Raw genomic sequence first — 21,677 nt, 5'->3', positions numbered from 1 at the left:
TGACAAAGCTTTTCTGTGCCGCCTACACATCCCAAGCAACGCTTAGCAGGTCTTGGTCCTTGCTAGTAGGGATACGAACGCTGGTGGCGCCAAACCCCAGGCGTCCCCGTTGACATCATTGGCGGAGAACAGCATCTTTGCGGGGACGCACGGGTGGGAACGTAACAACGATGAATGACGGCCGCACGCGACGCCTTATCAACGTGGTCATAGCGAATCGAGTCGCTCTTTGGGCCATTTTGAGTGGTGATCGGTCTGGGATGGTGCGGTCGGCGACTGAGTTCTGGGGAAGATGTTTAAAGGTGGGCTGTTCCCCATGTCCGGGGTTGCATTGACATCTGCTTCTTCTCCAGACGGCAGATAATCGGTTTTTGTCAGCTCAGAGCTCATCGCTGACGACCTCCACGCCTCATTGTTGAGGGTCCTTTCCATTTGTCTTGACCTGACTTTCGCCCACCATACCTCACTATGGCAGACGAGAAGTACGGCGCTGAGCAGCAGGAGTACCTTCCGCCAACGCACGAAAAAACAAGCGTCGGCCGCTATGCCGCAACCCGTCTTACTACCCTCAAGCCCGCCATGGCCAAGGTGCAGAACCCCATTGCGCTCCTGCGGTTGCTCAACCTTCAGCAATGGATGTTCTTCCTCGTCGCATTCTTTGCATGGTCATGGGACGCTTTCGACTTCTTCACTGTATCACTCACAGTCGAGCCGCTCGCTGAGAGCTTCGGTAAAACTAAGAAGGATATCACCTGGGGCATCACCCTCGTGTTGATGCTGCGTTCAATCGGCAGTATCATCTTCGGTCTGGCTGCTGATCGCTATGGACGAAAGTGGCCATTCATCATCAACAACATTTTGTTTATTGTGCTCGAGTTGGGCACAGGTTTCTGCACAACCTACGAGCAGTTCCTTGGTGTGAGGGCACTCTTTGGTATCGCCATGGGTGGTCTGTACGGCAACGCTGCTGCGACTGGTATGTACTTTTCACTGTCTCACTAGTTCACGACACTGACAACCTCCAGCCCTCGAAGACTGCCCCGAGGCCGCTCGCGGTATCATCTCTGGTATGCTGCAGCAAGGATATGCCTTCGGCTACCTCCTAGCCACCGTCTTTGCCCGCGCCTTCGTCGACACCGTCGGCCACGGCTGGCGCCCACTCTTCTGGTTCGGTGCCGGTCCACCAGTTCTGATCATCATTTTCCGCCTATGCCTCCCCGAAACCAAGGCATACCAAGAGCGCAAGCGTATTCGCGAGGAAGAGCCCAACGCAGCCAAGATGTTCATGCAGGAAGGCAAGCACGCACTCAAGAAGCACTGGATCCTGCTCATCTACATGGTGCTCCTCATGGCCGGCTTTAACTTTATGTCCCACGGCTCACAGGACCTGTATCCGACCATGCTTACGAACCAGTACGATTTTTCCGCCAACCGCGTCACCGTCACTCAAGTCGTCGCCAACCTTGGTGCCATGACCGGTGGAACACTCATTGGATACAGCTCCTCCATTTTCGGCCGCAGACTCAGCATCATCATTATGTGCATCATCGGCGGCGCGCTGCTGTATCCATACACATTCACCAGCAGCAACGCCGTCATCGCCGCTGCTTTCTTCCAGCAATTCTGTGTCCAGGGCGCGTGGGGTGTGATTCCCATTCACCTTATGGAGCTGTCCCCCGGCTCGTTCAGGACGTTCGTTGTCGGTACCTCTTACCAGCTTGGAAACCTCGTTTCCTCTGCTTCGTCAACCATCGAGGCTACCATTGGTGAGAGGTTTCCGCTGCCGCCTAAGGGTAAGGTGAGCCGCTACCAGTACGGCTTGGTCATCTGCATCTTCATGGGCTGTGTGTATGCGTATGTCATTCTTCTAACCTTTGTTGGACCGGAATACAGGGGCAGGAACTTTGATGTCGCTGCTGACGAGGACATGGCTGCTGTAACGGGTGTTGATCACAAGATTCGTAACTACAGTGTTGACGAGGATAAGCGCAGGGAAGTTCAAGTGTAGTGGCGGTTTCACGACAGGCACGATAAAGCGTTCTGATGGGTAAAATCAATCCAAGTGTTGCAACAACATGTTCCGGTAATCGTCTGTGGTGAATCACATCTGTTCGACGTACTTTGACTATGCTCTGGGGATCATCATCTCATAACACATTGAAATTTATACTTCACAGTCTGAGGCACAGACTTAAAACAGCCACTACAGATTAGGAAAAGCACCTCCTGTCATACTACAGTGATAAGCAACAGCAATCAGAAAAGCCTGCAGTTTCATGACTTTGCTAACGAGCAGAGGAGGTCCAAGCTCTTTGTTAGACAGCACAGGGCCTTTGCATATCGTCGCTTTACACTACGCACCGAATGCCGCTCAAACCTATCCATTAACGCTCAAACGTTCAACCCGCACCTCATTCTACATTCACATCATACTCCCTATCATCAAACGTCATCTGCACCGTCGCCCCCGCGAGAGTGGGCAACACAGCCTCAACAATCTTCGGCTTGAATTCCACCACCTTTTCAAACTCACCCAATGCCGGGGTTTGATAATGATTCAGAGCTAGAAAGTACCATCTGTAGGGTTGTGGTGGTTGGATTTCAATGACGGGGTTGACGCCCTTTATTTCACCGTACTTGATTCACCGCACTGGGTTCGCCGCACTGGATTCACCGTACTTGAAAGTGTGGATCGTGGTCGCGGCTGCAGCATCCAGCAAAGCGAGCATGGATACGATAGGAGCAATCAACATATTGAAAAACCCCGAGGCGTGTAAGCTAGCCAATAAGCCTGCAAAGTGAGCGCTGTTCTAGCAAAGATGCTACGCGAGTATGTATCTACGTAAATGATAAGACTGGGTAAGTCAAGAGACTCCCTCTTGCTGCCGGGGTTCCTCGAAGTATCCATGACCGTGGCGGTTGTTTTGTGCAACCACCACGGCGGGAAGTACGAAGTGGTGGGGACGTCCCCTGTGGGCGGATTCTGAACGCGGTGTTGTTGCAGACGCCGCATTAGGCGGGATAAAGACCGCCTGTCGCGACGGGAAGTAGGGGTCGCGCCCGCCATTGCAGATCCGAGGCACTGGGCAAGGTGGAGGCAGAAGCTGCTGGTAAATGCACTTTCGGAAACTTCACACAAACAGCCTGTTAGGTACTTCATACAGAAAACAGTAAAAGATATACAAGAAGTTAATCTACGACTCATGCCTCTTCACCTTTCGCATGTCCAAACAACGCGCACTCCCTACCACTTACCCCACCTCACACACTCACACGGCACATTCTAGGCGCACCTGCTCAAAGTGCCCTTAGCCAGCTTGCCCTGTGCACCAAGGCACCTCTCCTTTCCAGCAACCTTATCACTGTCTCCCTGGCCCTTGTTGACACCCTTGAACTGCTGGCAGATCTCGCCGGAAACAGTACCGCAAGAGCCAGAGATAGTAGCAGAGTCGCCAAAGTTGGAGTTGATGCCGGCGAGATTGGTCTTGACATTAGTTGCGCGGAGGCGCTCGATGACAACGTGGCGGGGACCGTGGGAAGAGTTGTTGGTGCCTGTTGCATTGGTTAGTATGAAATTCTGTGAGGGCGGGGAAAAGAGTGAGGTTGAGAGGGAGAGGACTTACAGTCACCGCAAGCGCGGTACACCTTGCCAACATTGACGACCTGGTAGTCGCGGATAGTAACCTTTCCGCTACCATTATGCTGAACGACCTTGTCATCCGCGTTCTGCGCACCACCGCCAACGATCAAAACATCGCCGTTGCCGAGCGCAGAAATCGCATCCTCGCAAACATCCCTGAACCAGACGTTGCGGACCGTGCATTTGCCCTCGCAGTGGACGCCCTCGAGCGCGTTGGCACCGATGATGACGTTCTCGAGCGTGGCGCCTTCCTTGAGGAGAAAGACGGCGTTCTTGGTGCCGGTGTCGCCCTCAGCGCACTTCATGCCGCGGTCGAACTCGCGGTAGCCGTAGTTCCTGGTTACGCCGGCGGGGATGGTTTCGACAGCTTTGAGGACTTCGACGTTGCCGACGCGGGTGGGGATGTTGAGGGTTTGGGCGGCAGAGAGACTAGCGAAGAGGGCGATGGTAAGGAACTGCATCTTGAAGATTGAGATAGAAGGCCGGGAAGGGATGACTTCGAAGACAGTGAATGGTATGGGAAGAGTGGTGCAGGAAGCGAGAGTGTAGAGATCGAGCGAAGGTAAGCTGCGGTGAGAACATGATTGACGGCAAGTGTTCCTTCTCTTTATACACATATTCACTGCCCCTTCATGACGGTAGTCTCTCCATTGATTGATGCAGTAGGCCCTTTCTCGTACTGTCGGCCTTCTCGCGGAAGCTATGGAAGCCAAGACAGTTGCGAGCTGTAGTCGACTGTCTGTTAGCCCATCTAGAAGTCTCGACAGCTCTGACAATTGGCCGAAGCCAATCTAACTGCCTTTCTGGAGGGAGTACAGGTCTTGGAAGGTACATAATAGCTTCTGTGGTGGTGAGGTTCTCGGTTTGCTCGTGGCTGGGTACCCAGGTGTCATGAGAGAGGGGTGAAGTCGAAACGACGAGCAAGCATCGTGAGAGTTGGCATACGAGATCGTCGGTGGAGGAGCAAGTGAATGTTGTTCGGACTGCGTTCCGTACTAAGCAGACTGACTGAGATCGTGCGGTCGAGCGCGTCCGTGCCCCAGACCTAGCCACAATACTAGCCACGTCACAGCAGGGCTGTTCCTTGCCCTTCCTTCCTCGAAACAACTGCGAGAACGACCGCAGGACACGAACCATTGATACCAAGACTTTCGGTCTATGTTCATGCGTCTCACGTCACAGCCAAAAGATGTCGCGGCGAGATCTCGGTAATAAGCTACAATGCCGATATATAGGCACCTACAACACCAAGCTTTCCAAGCTGCCAAGTGCCTATATGGATCTCAGGAACGGTCTTGGTATGTTCGAAGTCGAGCCGACACCTATTGACAGCATCTCAGCCTCACGCATGGGAAGAGCCGCGCCGAGCCGACTTCGGGCACCTCGATGGTCGACGGCATTGGATGCGACGTCTGGTGAAATGCTCGTAAGGTGTAAGAAATGAATCTGTTGTCCTTCATCGTATCGCTTTTGGCAGCAACCCAAGTGGACACACGTGGCCCATGTCTGCTCTGTATAGCGCTGGGCTCGTCGCACATCCAAACATCGACCGAATCTCTTCCCAGTAGTTCCTGACGTTTATGCCCTAACCGCTCGTATACGTGAAGTTGATGGTTACGGCGTTTTCGACAATGACGGAGAGATTTCCTCGGAAAGTACTGTTCGCTTTTGGTACTATCGAGGTGGACAGAGGACGTTGACTTACACGCTCCCTGATGTGACAACTGCTGTATTCTGTAGCATCCCTCCGACCTCGCCGTACCTGCCGTGATCGGCTCGCACTCGCCCCATGCTTGCGATCACCCTATTCCGTAATGCTTTGGTAATGTCATGATGTTGGTCATGGAGGGCACCACACACGCATCAAGCGGACCTGTGGCAAGGAAGATGTTGGCTGCTGCACCGCTCTCACTCACGAGATTCATATCTGTCAATTTCACGACCATGCCCTTGGAACAGATGGATGAGTCGCTCCTGTTGAACACTGTTGTGATCTTTTACGAGTTGTCGACAACAGATTTGTCAAGCCCACCAAAAGTGATGGATCCATCACGGGGTTGGCCCGCACATCCAGCACCCCAATAGAGAGAGTACGACCTGGAAGAGATGCTGTGATCAGCCCGCAGCGCGTCGACGAAGCTTGAGTTCAGATCCACTCCTAGTTCAGCCTGAGGCCTAAACTCATGTACCTGCCTAGCTGTGGGAATACCGAAGCTGAGATTCGATAACAATGAGTTGTCGCTCAAGAAGACATTCTCTTTGGCCCAATTCGCAGTCGTGCCGTCGATAATATGATAATTGCTGCCGAGTTGGATGAATATCGATCATACACCCCACCGTGTGGGGTCGTGCACTTCCCGGAGGATGCGCAGTTATCACAGAACACATTCTCAACGTAGACGTAAATATCCAACGCTGAGAACGTACGCGCAAAGCACAAATGACAATGCCAACTTGAGTGAGGCAAGGTTATAGGCGATCCTGCAGGTCAGCAGAGAAACTTGATCGCCAAGCGGAGATGCGGGGTGCGTGGGGTAACACGTTCTTATTCGTCATCCATATCGTCGCGTTAATCTATGCGTTTTGTCTATTCATTTCTGGGTTTGCAGCACAATTTACACCTCCTTCCTAGGCACGCCGCCAGGCAGCGTCTGCACCTTCTCCTGGAAGAGCTTCTCGGCGCCCTGCCAGACAGGCGTGCTGTCGCGGTCCTTCAAACCCATCAAGCTGGGCAGAAGTGCGTTGCTGAAGGCATCGGACGACTCACGCGGCAGCGCCGACGGCAGGTGGTCGATCGAGATAACCGACAGTGTAGGCCCGTTGCCCCCGACGTCGACCTTGACAGTCGGCTTGTCGAACGTGGTGTTGATGTTGTAGATGGGGATCGGGTTGTGCGGGTTCGTCGTATCGCAGCTGACGTCGCAGACAACGCTGAGCTTGCGGTTGGCGCTCTCCAGGCTCTTGCGGTCGACAAACGGGGGGATGGGCTTGGAGAGGTAGATGCAGTTGACGAAGATGTCCGACTCGATGATCTCCGGGTACGGGCCATCGCGCTCCTTGGTCTCGGCAAGATCCCACTTCTTGATCTCAGGGCAGCCGACCTTCTCGAGCAGATCAACCGCGCCGGAGCCGCAGCGGCCCAGCGCACCGAGGACCAGGCTGGTGGGCTTGCGGCCCGCGACCTTCTCTCCGGCGGCGACGTCCTCCTTGAGCTGGGCGATGAGGTCGCTCTCGGTGTTGTAGTAGCCACGGCCGTCGGTGAAGGTCTCGATGCCGGGGAGGGGCTCGCCGTTGGGGTGGGTGAGCTGCCACGCCCAGGTCTGCGACGTTAGCATCAAGCACCCATCATCAGACCGTTCCACGAACCTTGATGGCGAGAGCAGCACCGGCGAAGCCAGCGTGGTAGCCGAACGCAGCAACACGCCTGCCAGACTCGTCCTGCAGAAACTCGAGGTCGTACAGCACACCGCCGCCGCGGGGGAACCTAGCGAGGACCTTCTCCCAGCCGGCCTGCTGCTTGTAGCAATGCGCAAAGTGGACCATGGTGTGCTCGAGCGGCCAGTCCTCCTCGGGCAGCTCCTTCAGGCCGATGATGATGTGGTCCCTGGGCGCCTTTGTCCACGAGCCCTCCTCGACGAGCGTCGCGCCGGCATCCTCAAACTCCTTGTCCTTGAAGATGCGCTCGTAGTCGGGGTTGGTGGGGCTGCGCTCGACATTGACCTTGTAGCCGGCGTCGAGCAGCTTCTTGGTGGTGGTGGGCGTGAGGCAGGAGCGGTGCTCGAAGGGCTTGGCCTCTGCGCGGGCGTGCAGTGTGGGGAACGCCATGTTGCAGGAACGTGGTCAATTGGAACTGAGAGAGGCCAGACAATATGTAGAGGAGTCCTAGAGGAGTCCTAGAGAAGTTCTAGAGAAGTGCTAGAGAAGTGCTAGAGGGTTTCTAGAGAAGTTATAAAGAAGTTGATATGTGAAGTGTAAGTGCCTAATCGGCGCGTGGAGTTGGTCAATGGGCGATGCGGAGTACGTGACGATGACTCCCGACGATTTTTTGAGAATCCGTCTGCACTCCGAGAACGGCGCTACTGCAGGGCCATACCGTTAGTCGGCAAACGCCAATCACGTGTGACTGTTTGCTAACAACATTGCCTTCCCTCAGCCATGCTTTCCAACAGGCCAACCTGCTTGAGCACCGTGTCTCTCCTCCTCGGCCTATGACACATTTCGTGGTGGGGCCTAGCGCACGTGCATGGGCGGACTGGGCGGACTGACCGCAACGGCGTCGCGGTGCGGGAGAGGCTTAAGATTCGGCCATTGGCTAGGGATCCTCAAAAATAACGAGACTGCCTTAAAGCCGCAGTCCTCTGCCCCCCCCTCCCCCCCCTCCCCCCCTCCCAGCGTCATGGAGAGAGCGTGATGCGTGCGACAGCATACAGAGCATCCTTCCGTCTTGTACTCGCTCCCGCGAAATACTGGCCAACCACGGGCGCGGTGAATAAGCGGTCAGCCCTCGTAACCGTCGGGACATAGACGAGATGCCTCCCAAACTCGAAGATGCGCCCTCGAGAGGACACTCGCGCGACTCGTCGCGTGCCAGCGCCCACCACGCCCACGCGCCCGCCACACCCAGCCAGCTGAGGCAGGCGCATGTGCCCTCGGACCGGTCGAGCAGCCCCGAAGAGACGATGGGCCGACACAGACGCCAGTCCTACTACCAAGACGAGCAGCAGCAGGACGCCAGCCATTCTGCGCCTTACGACATCGACATCTCCGCCGAGGGCATCCAGCCGGGTGGAAATGACACGCCCGAGTCCGCACGCTCAACGCACGACTTCGCCGAGGCGCCCCAGCACGACGGCATCGTCGAGGTCGATATCAGCGAGCCCAATGTGCGCTCACGCCTGCTCGACGCGGCGCAAAGAAACGAGTGGGCTCCGCGGCCAGGCGTGCACCGCAACTACGGCAGCTTTGCCGGCAGCGTCCACTCGGACCACAGCTTCGGCGGCGCATTCCCAGGTCTGTCACGTTCAGCCGCTGGCGAGGAGGAGGCGGCCGATGCCACACGCGCGCTGCTCGGCGATGCCTTCGCGGACAGTGTCATCAACAGCGGGGACAGGAAGAAGATGAGCACCACCCGTTGGCTGGCCGAGCGTCACGGCATCAAGAGCCAGCGTATGATGTACCTGCAGTACTACATACCTGTTCTCAGCTGGACTCGCCAGTACAAGTGGCGGTATCTCAAGGGCGATCTGGTTGCTGCCATCACTATGGCCTCGTTCTACATCCCCATGGCCCTCTCGTACGCTTCCAACCTTGCCCATCTGCCGCCGGTCAATGGTCTCTACAGCTTCGCCATCAATCCGCTCATCTACGGAATCTTGGGAACCTGTCCGCAGATGATTGTTGGTCCAGAGGCTCCTGGCTCGCTGCTAGTGGGTGAGATCGTGCGAGAGAACATCAAGAAGGGCGCATCCGGCGAGGCTGATGGCCGACTGAACGCTGAAATTGCGGGTATAGTCACGTGCATGGCCGGTGGCTTCATCTTCGTGGCTGGCCTCTTCCGCCTGGGATTCCTGGATAACGTGCTGAGTCGGCCGTTCCTAAGGGGTTTCATCAGTGCTATTGGCGTTGTCATCTTCATCGACCAACTGATCCCTGAGACCGGTCTTGCACGGCTGGCAGCCAAGCATGTTGCTCACGGCAGCTCTCTGGACAAGCTGGTCTTCCTCGCAAAGAACATCCACCGGGCACATAAGCTCACATGCGCCATGTCCTTCACGGCATTCGGCATCATCATGTTCTTCCGGTATGTGATCCACAATCCACAATCCACAATCCACAATCCACAATCCACAATCCACTCACCCTGCTCTACTAACATCCTGCCAGAGAATTCAAGAAAAGACTGCAACCCCGCTACCCCAGCGTAGCCTACATCCCGGACCGCTTTCTCGTCGTCGTCCTCTCCGCAATCCTAACCTGGCACTACAGGCTGGACCAACACGGCCTCGCGGTCCTCGGCGACGTAAACTCCAGCGGATCGCTCTTCTCCGTGCACTTCCCCTTCGACACGTCGCACATCAAATACGTCGGCGACGCCGTCAACACCGGCCTCATCATCGCTTTACTCGGCTTCTTCGAGTCCAGCGTCGCCGCGAAATCCCTCGGCAGCGGCGACACAACAAAGGACGGTGTCCAGCTGCCCCTTTCCGCCAACAGGGAGTTGATAGCCTTGGGAACAGCGAACATGACAGGCGGCCTATTCATGGCGCTCCCCGCGTTCGGGGGCTATGGGCGCTCAAAGGTAAACGCCTCAACCGGCGGCCTAACCCCAATGAGCAACATCTTCCTCTCTTTGATCACCATCCTGTCCACCGTCTTCCTACTCCCGTACTTCTACTTCCTTCCCAAAGGCGTGCTGTGCGCCATGGTCAGCGTCGTCGCGTACAGCCTCGTCGAAGAAGCCCCGCACGACATCAAATTCTTCCTCAAGATCCGAGGCTGGTCCGAACTCCTCCTCATGGGCCTCATTTTCTGGATCACGATTATCTGGGACTTGAAGCGTGGGATTGGTGTCGGCATCGGTCTGTCCATTTTGCGTTTGATCCGCCACAGTGTGAGGCCGAGGATTCAGATCTTGGGCAGAGTGCCGGGCACGACGAATCAGTTCGCCAACGCGGAGCTGGATCCGGAGAGTCTGGAGTTCGTCGAGGGGTGTCTGATTGTTAAGATCCCGGAGCCGCTTACGTTTGCTAACACGGGAAACCTCCGCTCCCGTCTGAGCCGCCTTGAGGACCACGGCACCGCCGCCGCACACCCCGCGCTCCCGCGCATCAGGCGCAGAGAACACAACAAAAACGTCATTTTCGATGTGCACGGCGTCACCTCCTTGGACGGCGCCGGAGCCCAGGTTCTCTCTGAAATCGTAGAATCCTACCGCAAGCGCGACGTCCGCGTGTTCTTCTGCCGCGTACCACCTGAGCGCAGTTTAGTCTACCAACTGTTTGAAAAGAGCGGGATTGTGGAGATGTGTGGCGGACAAAGACATTTTGTCAAGAGCGTCGAAGAAGCACTGCGGATGGTGGATCTCGAGCGTCTTACCGAGGAGATTGGGAGTGAAGCTAGTGGCTCGAGGCCTGTGAGTGGGCTGGGGTTGAGCTGAGTTGGGTGTGTGTTCGAAAGGGGTCGTAAAAGAGGCTAGATGAAGCATGTGCATGTGCATTAGGTGTATGAAGCGTTGAAGCGTTTGCTTTGGGGAGCACATACTTGGCGTTATGTAGGCATCGCGATGGCGTTTTGTAGGAAAAGTTCAATCGTAAAGCGAAGCATGCTGTTTGGCTCCATCTGCACGCCCCCTGGCTATGAGACTTGGAGGGTCGATGGAAGACTTGCTATGTTCGGCTGACTTTACGCGTCAAATCTCCTACAGCGGTTGTTGCAGGTCGGATACGCATACTTGCGTTTGCTTCACAATCACACTGGGACGAGCGAGATAAGGGCGAGTACGAGACGCTCAGAACATCTTTATCAAGACGGCAAGAAAGAAGAACAACAAGTAATCGGCACAGTGACTCGCCCCCCTCCATCTCATTTCGGGCACATAAAGCTTGAATCCCTCGGCGCCAAACAGAGACAGATATCGCCAGATTTCAGAGGAGCATGAATTTGGATAAGTAAACCCGACCCTTAAGTGAGGAGCCTGGAGGGCGCAGATATACCGATCTTCGGTATTCGATGCATGCTTTTTAGATGCAGAGGCGGGCCATGCTTTTTTTGACGTTGGCTTGAACAATGACCGAGCTCTACCGTTCTACCTCACACTATCGCCACTATTCTTCTCCATCTCTTCATTCTGCACATCTACCTGCATCTCATCCGCTTCCGCACTACTCTCCCCATTCTCTTCTTCATCCCCCAACCGCACAGCCAAATACTCAACATCATCCACCAATCTCCCCGCCTTCCTCACAACCTCCCACGCCGCATCCACTACCTCATCCGCCCATCTCCGCGTCGCAAGGAGATCATCTTCCTCCCTCTCAAATCCAATATCAGACGATAGACGCTGCTGTATTCTAGACAGCTTGTTGATGAGGGAGTCGGTCAGGTGCCGTGTGGTGGTTACATGATGGCGTGCGATTTCGAGCTCGGTCATTTGGACGGGGTCGGGGATGGCGGGGAAGGTTGGGGTTCTGGGAGTTGTCAGGGAGGAGTGGGGTGGTTGCTCCATTGCATGAATTCACGTTCCAGGATTTCGATCTATAGCACTGATCGGGAACAAGAACTATGTCGAAAAACGTCCCTTCATTAACAATGTCAGCGACCAGTAGCCATTGTATATGTGGTGCGCATTTGTTTGTCTACCTATTTGTTTGCAACGCACAAACCGTTGCCATGCATTTGGTCTGTTACTGGAAGCTGAGTCTTTCTATTCTTTGTCGGCCCTTTTGACGACCGACGATCCTACCTAATATCCAGTTCGAATGCTTGAAAAGTACTTTTTTTCTGCTTTAGGAAATCTCCACCTTGAACTCATGTCTCAATGGGTGTTCATTGCAAGCTACACCCCCATGATCCTCGTTATTTTTAGAAAGTGTCAGTGTGATATTTGAAGGGCATTTCGAGGAGCTCGCACCATCTCGTAGATCCTCTGGATTCGTTGACTTCGTTTCCACCGGAAGGCTGCGATGACAACAGCACTGAGTCGTATCAGCGTGCCGATGGTGCTGATCGATTCTATACTTTCTGAAGTTATTATTGAGTTGGCTTAGGAGGGTGAGATCAATAGTAACGAGGCTGAGTATAGCACAACAACGCGAACGCTCTTCTCTGGTGCAAACGAGTTCTTCAGAATGCGATATCTGACCTGCACGGAATTAAAGCACAGAACAGACAGCCTGTCTAACTTATATATAATGGTTGACGGAATGTATGCACCCACCTGGTATTTGGATGAGTGATGTAATGGGGAAGGGGGGTATATAGTTTGACTTCCTGCACTCAATGAACGTCCTCTGGTCAACCTCTGGCTATTTCCTTCACTGTAAACACACTCCATGGGTCGTAAACTTCATTCCCAGCCCCTCTGAGGTGTTCTCATGGATCTGAGTGCCGGGCTTTTACTCAGATCTGTTGCCAAGAATCGCCATGTTGACCGCAACACAGTGAGGAGGATTGAACTGAGCATGGATATATATGGTGAGTCATACCCACCAGCCAGTGTTGTCCTGGGTCGAGCCCCCGCCAAATCTTAGGCGTTCCTATCAAAAAATCCCTCATGATGCAACTCAGCACTCCCGCATCTCTCCACCACCACAACTATGCCTCAGCTGGTTAAGCTATTGTGCACAATTGGCTCAGCGTACCTGATTCCATAACCCTACAACTCACTATTGTGCGGTCTAGAATGGCTATTGAGACTGAGGGTGGAAAGTCATGGGTCACCGTGAGAACATGTCGCAGTATAGTGGGCTCAGTACAGTGAGGTGGAGTATAAACGGGCCGATATGGCACTCCTTCAAACGACTACAGTAACTGTTGAAGGGTTTAGATGTCAATTGATCCTCCTTCTGGAGCTATGGCAATAATCGATCGGGACTATATAGTAGATGTTGCAGTAAATGCAATAAGTGAATGTGTAACCGCGCAGGGCAGTAAGTCAGGGGTAACCGCGCGAAGCAGTAAAATCAGTATATTCTGTTGTGTTGTTGTTCAGTGTTCTGTCTCTCTCACCGGGCCATCAGGGTCTGTTTACATGACGTATCTGTCATTCAGACAGAAAGTGCTATTGGAACAGGCAAGAGCACTGCACCAGCACACGTGGCAGACATGACCGCTTTACCCCATAAACCATCACAGTAGATGTAACGGCGTGGGCTGCTGTAGAATACTGATAGCTACGGCAAATGACAACGTAGGACTATCTATACTGACTCTGGAACGTGCTAATCCAGAACAGTCTAAGTAAGGATAATAGGGTCTCGTATGGACCAACTAGTACCGCAACAGTAGAAGGCAATAGCAGTGAAGGGTGGGAAGCAAACTGAACTACTGGACAGTCACTGCAGCGGACCGCTAGCAAACACAATCAGTGCAGTGAATCGCTAGCAAACAGATGGCAATCGGTGGATACCTTCCCTCCAACAGTAACACAACAGTCTGGCGTGTCCAGGATGCTCCTCGGGATGTACGACAACGCTCTTGTTGACTATATGTAACCATTGCTGCCTTAGGGTTAGGGGTTGTTAGGGGTTGTTAGGGTTACTGGACAGTGAGAGAGCTTACTGACGGCTGACGGCAACAAGGTGATGAGGCAACAGGTATGAGAGCGAGACGGCAAAATGGGTGGAGAGCAACCTCTATTTCACTCCTCTGGAAGCTCCACTAGCTCTAATCTGGTACTGGTACACTACTATAGTGCTATCTTGTGGATGATGTGTGGTTGACCATTGCTCCGAGTACCATGAACATTCACTCTACCTGCACTCTCGTTTACTAGTACTCGCCTATACAAGATTGAGTGGCGATAGATTGAGAATTCACAACATACCAGGCTTGGGTGGGTGCACATAATATGGCAGGCACCGATACTATGTGTGAAAAGCAATTGCCGCGATTGTGGGCTCTGGTATCACTGTGTGAACAACACCGCTGTGGCCATCTTTACAGAGAGGAAAGAGCTCTGACATCAACTGCGCCTGCTGCTCTTGCAGTCCATGGGCCTTAACGGCGAGCGAGGGCCGCCAGCGCTATCGTATACGTCGATTCGTTGAGGCTGGGGTTTGATAAGGTGATGTTTCAGGCGAAGCACCGCAACACCAAACACCAAGGCTGTGAAGTTCTCGGAACGACACCACAAAGATACGATGCGGGGCAGATGAGGGTTGCCAGTCAAATTACACACTCGAAATAGTAAGTAGGCCATGGTGCAACAGTTTGCCGCGAGACACTGGTGCAGTGAGCGTCGTGATAAGCAAGTCAGAGTAACGGTGTAGACGAGCCAGCTCGCGTTGTGGCTTTCTCGAGCTGCATGAAATTGAGAATGGCGACCCTGTAGAAATGTGGCTTGCTTACTGCCCAATACAGATTCACGGTCTTTGAGCAAAACCTCAGGTGACTTAGTAGCTTTTCGTGGGACCAATGTTTTCCCAGTTTTCTAATGGAGCTCTGTCTGTCTCCGCGAGTGGCCTCTTCCTGCGTAATTTTGCGCTTCCTCCCATCAGACTGTGCTTCTGCTCGCCTTCACTTCACTTGAAACGTTAATAAAGTGCGCAACCTCACTTCCATACTTATCGTATCTGTCTTTGCCACTCATCTCTATCAAGGCCTGCGGTCAGAAGGCCGTTGGGTATATTCCACAATGAGCTAGTGATTTCCATCAATATTCACGAAAAGCCTCTTCATGACCTAGACTTGATTATGCGTGCTATCGTGTAGCATTCGAAGGATCCCTAGGATGTTGAGGCTTAGTAAGACTATTGTTTTTGGAATTTTTGAGGTTGTGGGTTCGGTCTATCTGCAGCTCACTCCATGCTTTTTACCGTTCTCTAGGCAAGTTCATCAACCGCAAGTGAAGCCGTCTTTCGCAGCCTGGTGTGCACCGTCACTTGACCCAGGTGGTAACGTCACCACGAGGCTGCATCCGCAGCAGAAGGTGCACGACAAATGGGAACGTTCTGTAAGGAGCTATGAGTACGAGCACAAGTGCCTCACAATCCGGAAGTAGACACAACCAGTACACTGCTCTGCCGAGTCTGCCCACAAACCTGATAGGAAAGACTTTTGCTTCACTACCCATTACGTTGAGCTATGAAACCTGATTCGAAGCATACAAGCTCCTAAAGCTTCAGTATTCCAACACCCATAACCTTGACGGCGTCCGTTTAGGATATATTAACGGACACCATGTACACAAAGAGCTGATTGACGGAGAATACGGGCTTCCAGCACCAGAACCTTGTGGCAGATGTACCAGGCTGGGCTTTGAATGTCGAGTACATCATCCTGAATGCTATACATGGGGTTGCAGGTGATTACATGGCAATTCACGAGCTCGAGTGACGTTACAGCAACTGCAGGGGAGGTGAGAGGTGTGATTTTGTCAGCGAAGCCAACACGAGTGTCGAGCCGAACAAGGATGTCGAAGCTGATGGCCAGCGTTCTACACGCCATGAACTGAAACTATCGACCGCAGACAAAGTAGAGCCTGAAGGTGAGTTGCGGCGCAATCAATCCTTCGAGCAACGCCAGAGCAATGTCCCTTCCACCCGTAGAAACCTACCACCGTTACCCGACTCACTTACACAAGGCACCTGGGGGAAATACATCACGTGCAAGAAACTAATCGAGAGTTTCCTAACCAGTATGCGAACAGGCGTGCGCATCAAGAAATGATTCGAGGAAAATACGGAGTACGCGCAGCCATGGCATGGGAAGACTGCTCTGACCACAAGCGGGGGTGCCTCACATATCATCCTCAGTGTTGTGAATGGATCATCGATGGCAAGGCAGTGATCATTCATATCGGATGGCGTTGTGCGAGTTGCAGGTCCGGAAACTTTGAAGGAGGATGCAATGTGCAACGGCAGTGAGACTGATACGGCCATAGTTGCTGTGACTATCAGAGTTTTTTTTCTACAAGGGCAGCTGTCGTTGAGATGGGGAGAAGCATGCTTCCGAACGTTGTAACTACAGTTTTGTACAGATATCAACGCCGCATGTGACTGTCAAAGCACTTAGGCATGTTGCGAACTCTACACTTCGATCTTATGAATCACGAGTGACTATCCTCTTGTCTATGTTTATACCATGGTTCACTACGCCAATAGCAAGGATCTCGTCTTGGTCTGAAAGATGTCAATACTCACACTTTCTTGCACTGGTTGAGCTGGACCGTGCAGTCTTCGGCTCTGTTGGTAGATGAAGCGATGAAGATCTCGGAGAAGTCAAGAATGAAGCTCCAAGAATCGTACCTCTTACCATGTTTTCTTCATGCTATGCAACAGATCGCAAAGCCTAGCTCTTGGAATCCATCACCCATTCGAAATGTGACATGTGGGTATAGCTACGCGATCTTCTGCCCTGTCGGTAGATGCAGCGCAAAAACCTTTCTCTCCCAAACATCTCCATGCGCCCACAAGTTTCGTGAGCTGAGAGATGAATAAAGCCATCAATCGCCATTCTTGCCTTTTCCTCTCTGTCCAGGTACGCATCACAGTGCAGCGCCCAGCTTCAAAGTTTGTGACCCATCCGTCCCACGCGCATCGCAATCTTCTGCCCACCAATAGCGAACCATCGTGGTGCCCGTTACAGCTCCTATGACTCCTTCGGGCGGTCTCTCCATGATTTGCAGAAGCCGCCTCACCTCCGTTAGGCTTTGCAGACCTGTTGATTAGACCTCTTCCACGTCGGATCGCTTGAAATCTCCAGTTGCAGACGTTCGCGATGCCCGTTGCAGCTGTACAGACCTCTTCTGGCGCAGATTGTACGCATGCCGACAGGTTTTCCGTCCCCATTCGTCCTGTCCGAATCCTCCGACCGGCACTTTACACACCTGCCCGCTCGTCGCTTCCTATCGCGGACATTCGCGATGCTCGTTCCAGCTCTTGCGAATCCTTCCACCAGCCTACCTAGAATCAAGCATGATTGTGATGCTCAATTCCCCGTCTCAATCCTTCGTCGCGGAGCGTCTGCAGATCGCAGCCATACACCCAATCCCATCATGTCGTTAAGATAGCGGTAACTCGCAATGTCCGTTGCAGCCTCCTCCCATCCATCGTTGCGGAGATCCTCCCAACCCATTCACCCTTCACTCTGCATCCGTCCGCTCATCATCCCTCAAACGGCACACCTCAATTCAATCCGTCATCGTCTTACCAAGACAGGCCTCCAGCTCGCAGCTGCCCGCACAAAGCGGGTGTCATGCCACGCGCCCATCTTACAATTCCCACGCGGCGAGACCGAAACAGCTGACCCAGCTCTCCACTAACGGTCGCTTCGCTTATCCGCCCTCTCGTACGATGCACGAATGCGGCAACAGGAGCGGTTTTCGCAGCCACACACTCGCCCAAAACGCATTTATCGCCATAACAAGGTGCCATGGCCGCCAAAAAGGTGTGCTGTGTGGGCTGATCGACAGCATTGCAGGTTGTGAGTGGTTGGAAGGGGGGTCTTGTATGCAGCTCTTTGCACGCGCTGGCTTGCTGCATGCTGTTGCTGCGTTGATGTGCGCCGTTCAATGCTGCGCTGTCAAATTACCTATCAGGTTTGATGGTTGTTAGCTTACCCTCCCACCGGGGCCCTGCCACGCGCTCACGGCGCGTCAAAAACGTCAACGGGCTTCGCGAACATCGTACGGTTCCTCGTTCGAACCTTGCATAACCGCGGCGGCACATCGGCGACACATAACCGATGCCCAACACTCTGGCCTGTTTCTCTGGTCGGAAATGCAATTTGCCGTGATGGCGGGCAGGTAATTCTGAAGTGGAGGCGCGCGGAGGAGGTGTGCACTCTACAATCGCGCCTCAAGGACCAGAATAACGGTTTCGTGTGAAGAAAGTGCTGGGTGCTGAATCCTTCGGCGGAGCGCAGAGCTTAGGAAGCAGGATGCCGTGCCGCCAGCCCGCTGTCCCTCACTCACTCACGACTCGCAATTTTCAGGCTCGTACTCGTACCTCCACAACCAACATGTTGCTCCGACCGACCGCCTGCGCAACAAATGCCTTTACGACATTACCTCACCCCACCGCTCGGAGCTCTTCGTACACAAAGCACGCCCCAGCGCCATGAAATCTATCTGCAAGCTATGCCTAGTGCTCTACCGTGCCTCGGCGGGTTCGCATCGCACCTGCAACCTGCGGATTCTCGTTCGGGTTCTCAATGTCGAATGGCCAATTCGCATAAATATGACTAGCGTCCTCCAACGGTTATCCCTACCTCGTGGCCTGTGTTTCGCTTCGTACCCCGCTACCGTGTCATGTTCAGCCTCCCTGCAGCTCTCGTCGTTCAGCTCGCGCTGTGGAGCTGGAGGATCAGGAAGGGATTGCGAGACAGCCAGACTGCTGTTTGCGGTAACAACAAGCGAATGTGTGTAAAGTGCTTGGGCTGCAAGGCGATGAGGACAGCTCAGGCTTGACCAATTGTGAATATTAATCCCAAGCTTCCTCGGAACCTTCACAAACTCCGTCTTTGCTGGTCGCCTTAAGCGTGTCAAACGTCGCGTGTCCTTCTGTGCTTGACTGCGTACTGCGCAACGGTAAGGAAATCGAACCTCAGACACAAACAGGGGCTCGCGAGCCCGAGAGCAAGGACTCGGATTCGTGTTGCGCCCCTGCTAACTCGAACAAGTCATAATGCTGACCAAACACCTTGTACAAAGCGTGCGCATGGGCAGCAAGGGCTGACAATTCGTTCGCCAAATGCACTCTTGTGTAATTGCAGACGCAGGCAACTTGAAGAGGCAGGTCGCAGACCAGGCGAGTCGCGAGGAAAGGGTTCGGCGGCCCGCGTCACGGCGTGCAAACGGGGTGGAGATGTTGAGAGATGAGCCTTGTTTCGAAGCTGTTCATCAACAAATTCTGCTTCGTCTCCACGACAACAGCAACTGCGACATCCGCCGTTGTTCATCCCTTGCACGTTGCTAACGTGCATGCAAGATTGCAAGGCATCCTGCAGCAAAGAATTCTGTGCCCCTCATCTCAAGCGTCGAAGCTCGTTGTGTAACCTTCCACCTGCGCTAGAATACTGTTTCTCCACCATTCGACGTTCTCGAAGCTGTAGTGCTGTGCCTCACCCGTTTCGTTGAGCGTTGGATCCATGGCTTTGGGAAGACCTCGGGCGCCGTTCAGGCATGTCAGTGACTTTCGAAAAATTCGAGAAGAGAACTTGAGCAGACTTCGTGCATACGACGTGGAGACGCTTCAAAGGTGGGTCATCGCAGTAGAGCCGCGCTGGTAAATTGGTGCACAATGTGTCCTCTTCCATGACGACTGTCGCATATGCAAAAGTGGTTATACGGTGTCACATACCGAAGCCAGACTATGCAAAGAGGCAGCTGGGTTTTTACCAGGCCGTGAGAAATGTTCCTCCAGGCTGCTGTATTTCAGCGTGTAAGATTAGGCGCAGCATTTCTGACGCGTTGCTTAGGTGTGTCGTGGTGTGACAAGACTGTATGCCTACCATAGTATTTCGCGTTGTTCTGTGGTTGAAACTTGGCTTCAACAATTCCGGCAAGATTGTGAGGCTGAAAAAGCATCTGAGATAGATGCGATGACTGTTGTTCAGGCGTTGAGAAGGAGTGCTGAGTGCATCAAGGTCAGCATGAGCGTACGAGTGACTGCGTAAGATGACTGGGCCTGGTTTTGGTACGATGAGAGTCCGGTAGCTGCTGCCCGCCGAATGCAGAGATTCCTGAGCGCTGGACTTTCGAGACAGGTCGTAACAGCTTATGCAAGGGGTCGGTGTTATACTAATCTGACCATTGGAGCATTGTTGCAACATGTCGGGTTGCCCTTCGCCCCGGAGATTATGAGGTTGGCCAGTGAAACATGTCGATGAAATTCCGTGGATGTGGATATTGGAAGGATATGGGCAGCGTCGTACATGTCTGCCGTGTGTGGGAGCCTGCGCGAGTAATTCTGATTCACGAATTCCTTCACTCAGTTCACTTTGCACTGTTGGAAAAACAATGTACGTTCAGTCGCCTGATCGAGTCTGATGAGCTAAGGCTCTCTGGTCGTGACAGACCGCTTGAAGCGTATCGGAAGGTCTTTCCAGTTGGATTGCTCCTCCCTCGGGAGGCACCCTGATCACCGCTTTGCTCCCACCATGGCGTTGTCAGAAGTTTTTGATAGGATGTGATCTGGAACATGCAACTGCAGGTTCGGAAAATGTTTTGGCGCGTACAGATGTATTGATGGGCGGCAGTTGACCCAGCTTCTGCCCGATGTGTGCGAAAGAAAGCGCGTGACATGCGCCTTCGGTGATCATTGGGCCGACAGAGGAAAGAAGAAGAGATTCCAGGCTTTCAAACCCCTCAGGTTGGCAGCGCTACGCCTGTGGGAAGAGCAAGGTGAAGGAAATCAACTCACAGCGGTGTGCTGTCAGTCCACAATCGACTGCCTCCACCAACCATGACTGAAAACGGTGAACCGTAAAGCGAGTCCAGTCACGACAACAAAGCCTGCTTGACTGCGTCGCAGCATTAGGGGGCATCGGACCTGAGTGCTTGCTGATGTTGATGTGACGAGTTGTGCCCGCCAACATTCTCGTTGCACGAATCAGCCTTGACGGCAGAGGGGGAGGAGCCTCGAGCAGGCGTGGCTCGAGTTGTCGCGAACATACACTTGCTCAGAGCTGCGCAATACTTCGATTTTCGTAAGTCGATGTGTGTCGAATGACAGTTGGATGTCATTGAACTTCACAGTGGACGGCTGGCAGGAAGTATTTCTGACGCCGCAAAGTCAGGGAACGCCCGCAACGGCCTGCAGGAACACAATATCCAGTACTTCTGTCGTGAATTGCAAGATGTCGTTGGAATTGAGTTCAGTGATTTGCGCGGCTATACAGCCCGAAAGGGAAACTCTGGTATTTGTCACTGTACCCAGCTCAATCGGCAGGCCTGTGCCGTCAGGAGGAGGGTGCATCCTGTTCAAACAATATCTCGGAGGTGCCTGGTCGCAACACTGTTCAACGAAGGGTTCCAGCCCGACTGCTCAGCGGGCGCTTCCGCCGAGCGCATCGGCTCTTGCACACTGTCGATGTCTCGATCTCGTACATGCAATTGCAGGCCATCCTTGGTGTGGTATTGGATGCAGGGCTTGATGTCAATAGCGAGTGTCTCTTCGGCGAGGTCGACGTGCGCTGCCTGTTTCTTCGTCGTCAAAACCCTTGGCGGGAGAAGTCGAGCCGTGATGAGCGCCACTATCAACATCTCGGCATTCTTGCACATCGTCGACCTGTCCGCTGGTCATGATCAGCGCTAATTCAGCCACGTTCGGACGCGGGAAGAGTAAAATATCCTGTGCGAAAGTTGGTTATATTGGAC

General features: G+C 53.6%; 7 protein-coding genes across 7 annotated transcripts; 3 read left to right on the top strand and 4 right to left on the bottom strand.

Moving 5' to 3' along the window:
* Positions 1–25: 25 nt before the first annotated feature.
* Positions 26–2,068, top strand: BU25DRAFT_439080 (MFS general substrate transporter). Its single transcript, XM_033709091.1, has 2 exons — positions 26–976; positions 1,026–2,068. The coding sequence occupies exons 1-2, from the start codon at positions 469–471 to the stop codon at positions 2,006–2,008; spliced, it is 1,491 nt and encodes a 496-aa protein (XP_033563265.1). The 5' UTR covers positions 26–468; the 3' UTR covers positions 2,009–2,068.
* Positions 2,069–3,283: 1,215 nt separating this feature from the next.
* BU25DRAFT_337893 (polysaccharide lyase family 3 protein) lies at positions 3,284–4,101 on the bottom strand (the record flags this gene model as incomplete). Its single annotated transcript, XM_033702696.1, has 2 exons — positions 3,284–3,552; positions 3,624–4,101. 2 exons carry the CDS (start codon positions 4,099–4,101, stop codon positions 3,284–3,286), a joined length of 747 nt encoding a protein of 248 aa, XP_033563264.1.
* Positions 4,102–5,346: 1,245 nt separating this feature from the next.
* BU25DRAFT_26384 (uncharacterized protein) lies at positions 5,347–5,779 on the top strand. The gene has a single exon (XM_033701762.1). It carries the CDS (start codon positions 5,471–5,473, stop codon positions 5,723–5,725), a length of 255 nt encoding a protein of 84 aa, XP_033563263.1. The 5' UTR covers positions 5,347–5,470; the 3' UTR covers positions 5,726–5,779.
* Positions 5,780–6,255: 476 nt separating this feature from the next.
* Positions 6,256–7,650, bottom strand: BU25DRAFT_390110 (Formate/glycerate dehydrogenase catalytic domain-like protein; the record flags this gene model as incomplete). The annotated part of the gene is made up of 2 exons (XM_033704553.1): positions 7,007–7,650; positions 6,256–6,960 (listed from the first exon to the last, which is right to left on the bottom strand). Exons 1-2 carry the CDS (start codon positions 7,463–7,465, stop codon positions 6,256–6,258), a joined length of 1,164 nt encoding a protein of 387 aa, XP_033563262.1. The 5' UTR covers positions 7,466–7,650.
* Positions 7,651–8,022: 372 nt separating this feature from the next.
* Positions 8,023–10,989, top strand: BU25DRAFT_365131 (uncharacterized protein). Its single transcript, XM_033703808.1, has 2 exons — positions 8,023–9,440; positions 9,524–10,989. Exons 1-2 carry the CDS (start codon positions 8,170–8,172, stop codon positions 10,794–10,796), a joined length of 2,544 nt encoding a protein of 847 aa, XP_033563261.1. The 5' UTR covers positions 8,023–8,169; the 3' UTR covers positions 10,797–10,989.
* Positions 10,990–11,444: 455 nt separating this feature from the next.
* On the bottom strand, positions 11,445–11,864 carry BU25DRAFT_466132 (uncharacterized protein; the record flags this gene model as incomplete). The annotated part of the gene is made up of 1 exon (XM_033710676.1): positions 11,445–11,864. One exon carries the CDS (start codon positions 11,862–11,864, stop codon positions 11,445–11,447), a length of 420 nt encoding a protein of 139 aa, XP_033563260.1.
* Positions 11,865–16,493: 4,629 nt separating this feature from the next.
* On the bottom strand, positions 16,494–17,357 carry BU25DRAFT_26326 (uncharacterized protein). The gene is made up of 2 exons (XM_033701756.1): positions 17,288–17,357; positions 16,494–17,225 (listed from the first exon to the last, which is right to left on the bottom strand). Exon 2 carries the CDS (start codon positions 17,146–17,148, stop codon positions 16,666–16,668), a length of 483 nt encoding a protein of 160 aa, XP_033563259.1. The 5' UTR covers positions 17,149–17,225; positions 17,288–17,357; the 3' UTR covers positions 16,494–16,665.
* Between the last annotated feature and the right edge of the window lie 4,320 nt (positions 17,358–21,677).

This window comes from Macroventuria anomochaeta (genome assembly GCF_010093625.1).
Source record: "Macroventuria anomochaeta strain CBS 525.71 unplaced genomic scaffold BU25scaffold_11, whole genome shotgun sequence".
NCBI lineage: Eukaryota > Fungi > Ascomycota > Dothideomycetes > Pleosporales > Didymellaceae > Macroventuria > Macroventuria anomochaeta.
Note: the sequence above shows the minus strand (reverse complement) of the source record. Positions and strands in the feature narration are given on the sequence as shown.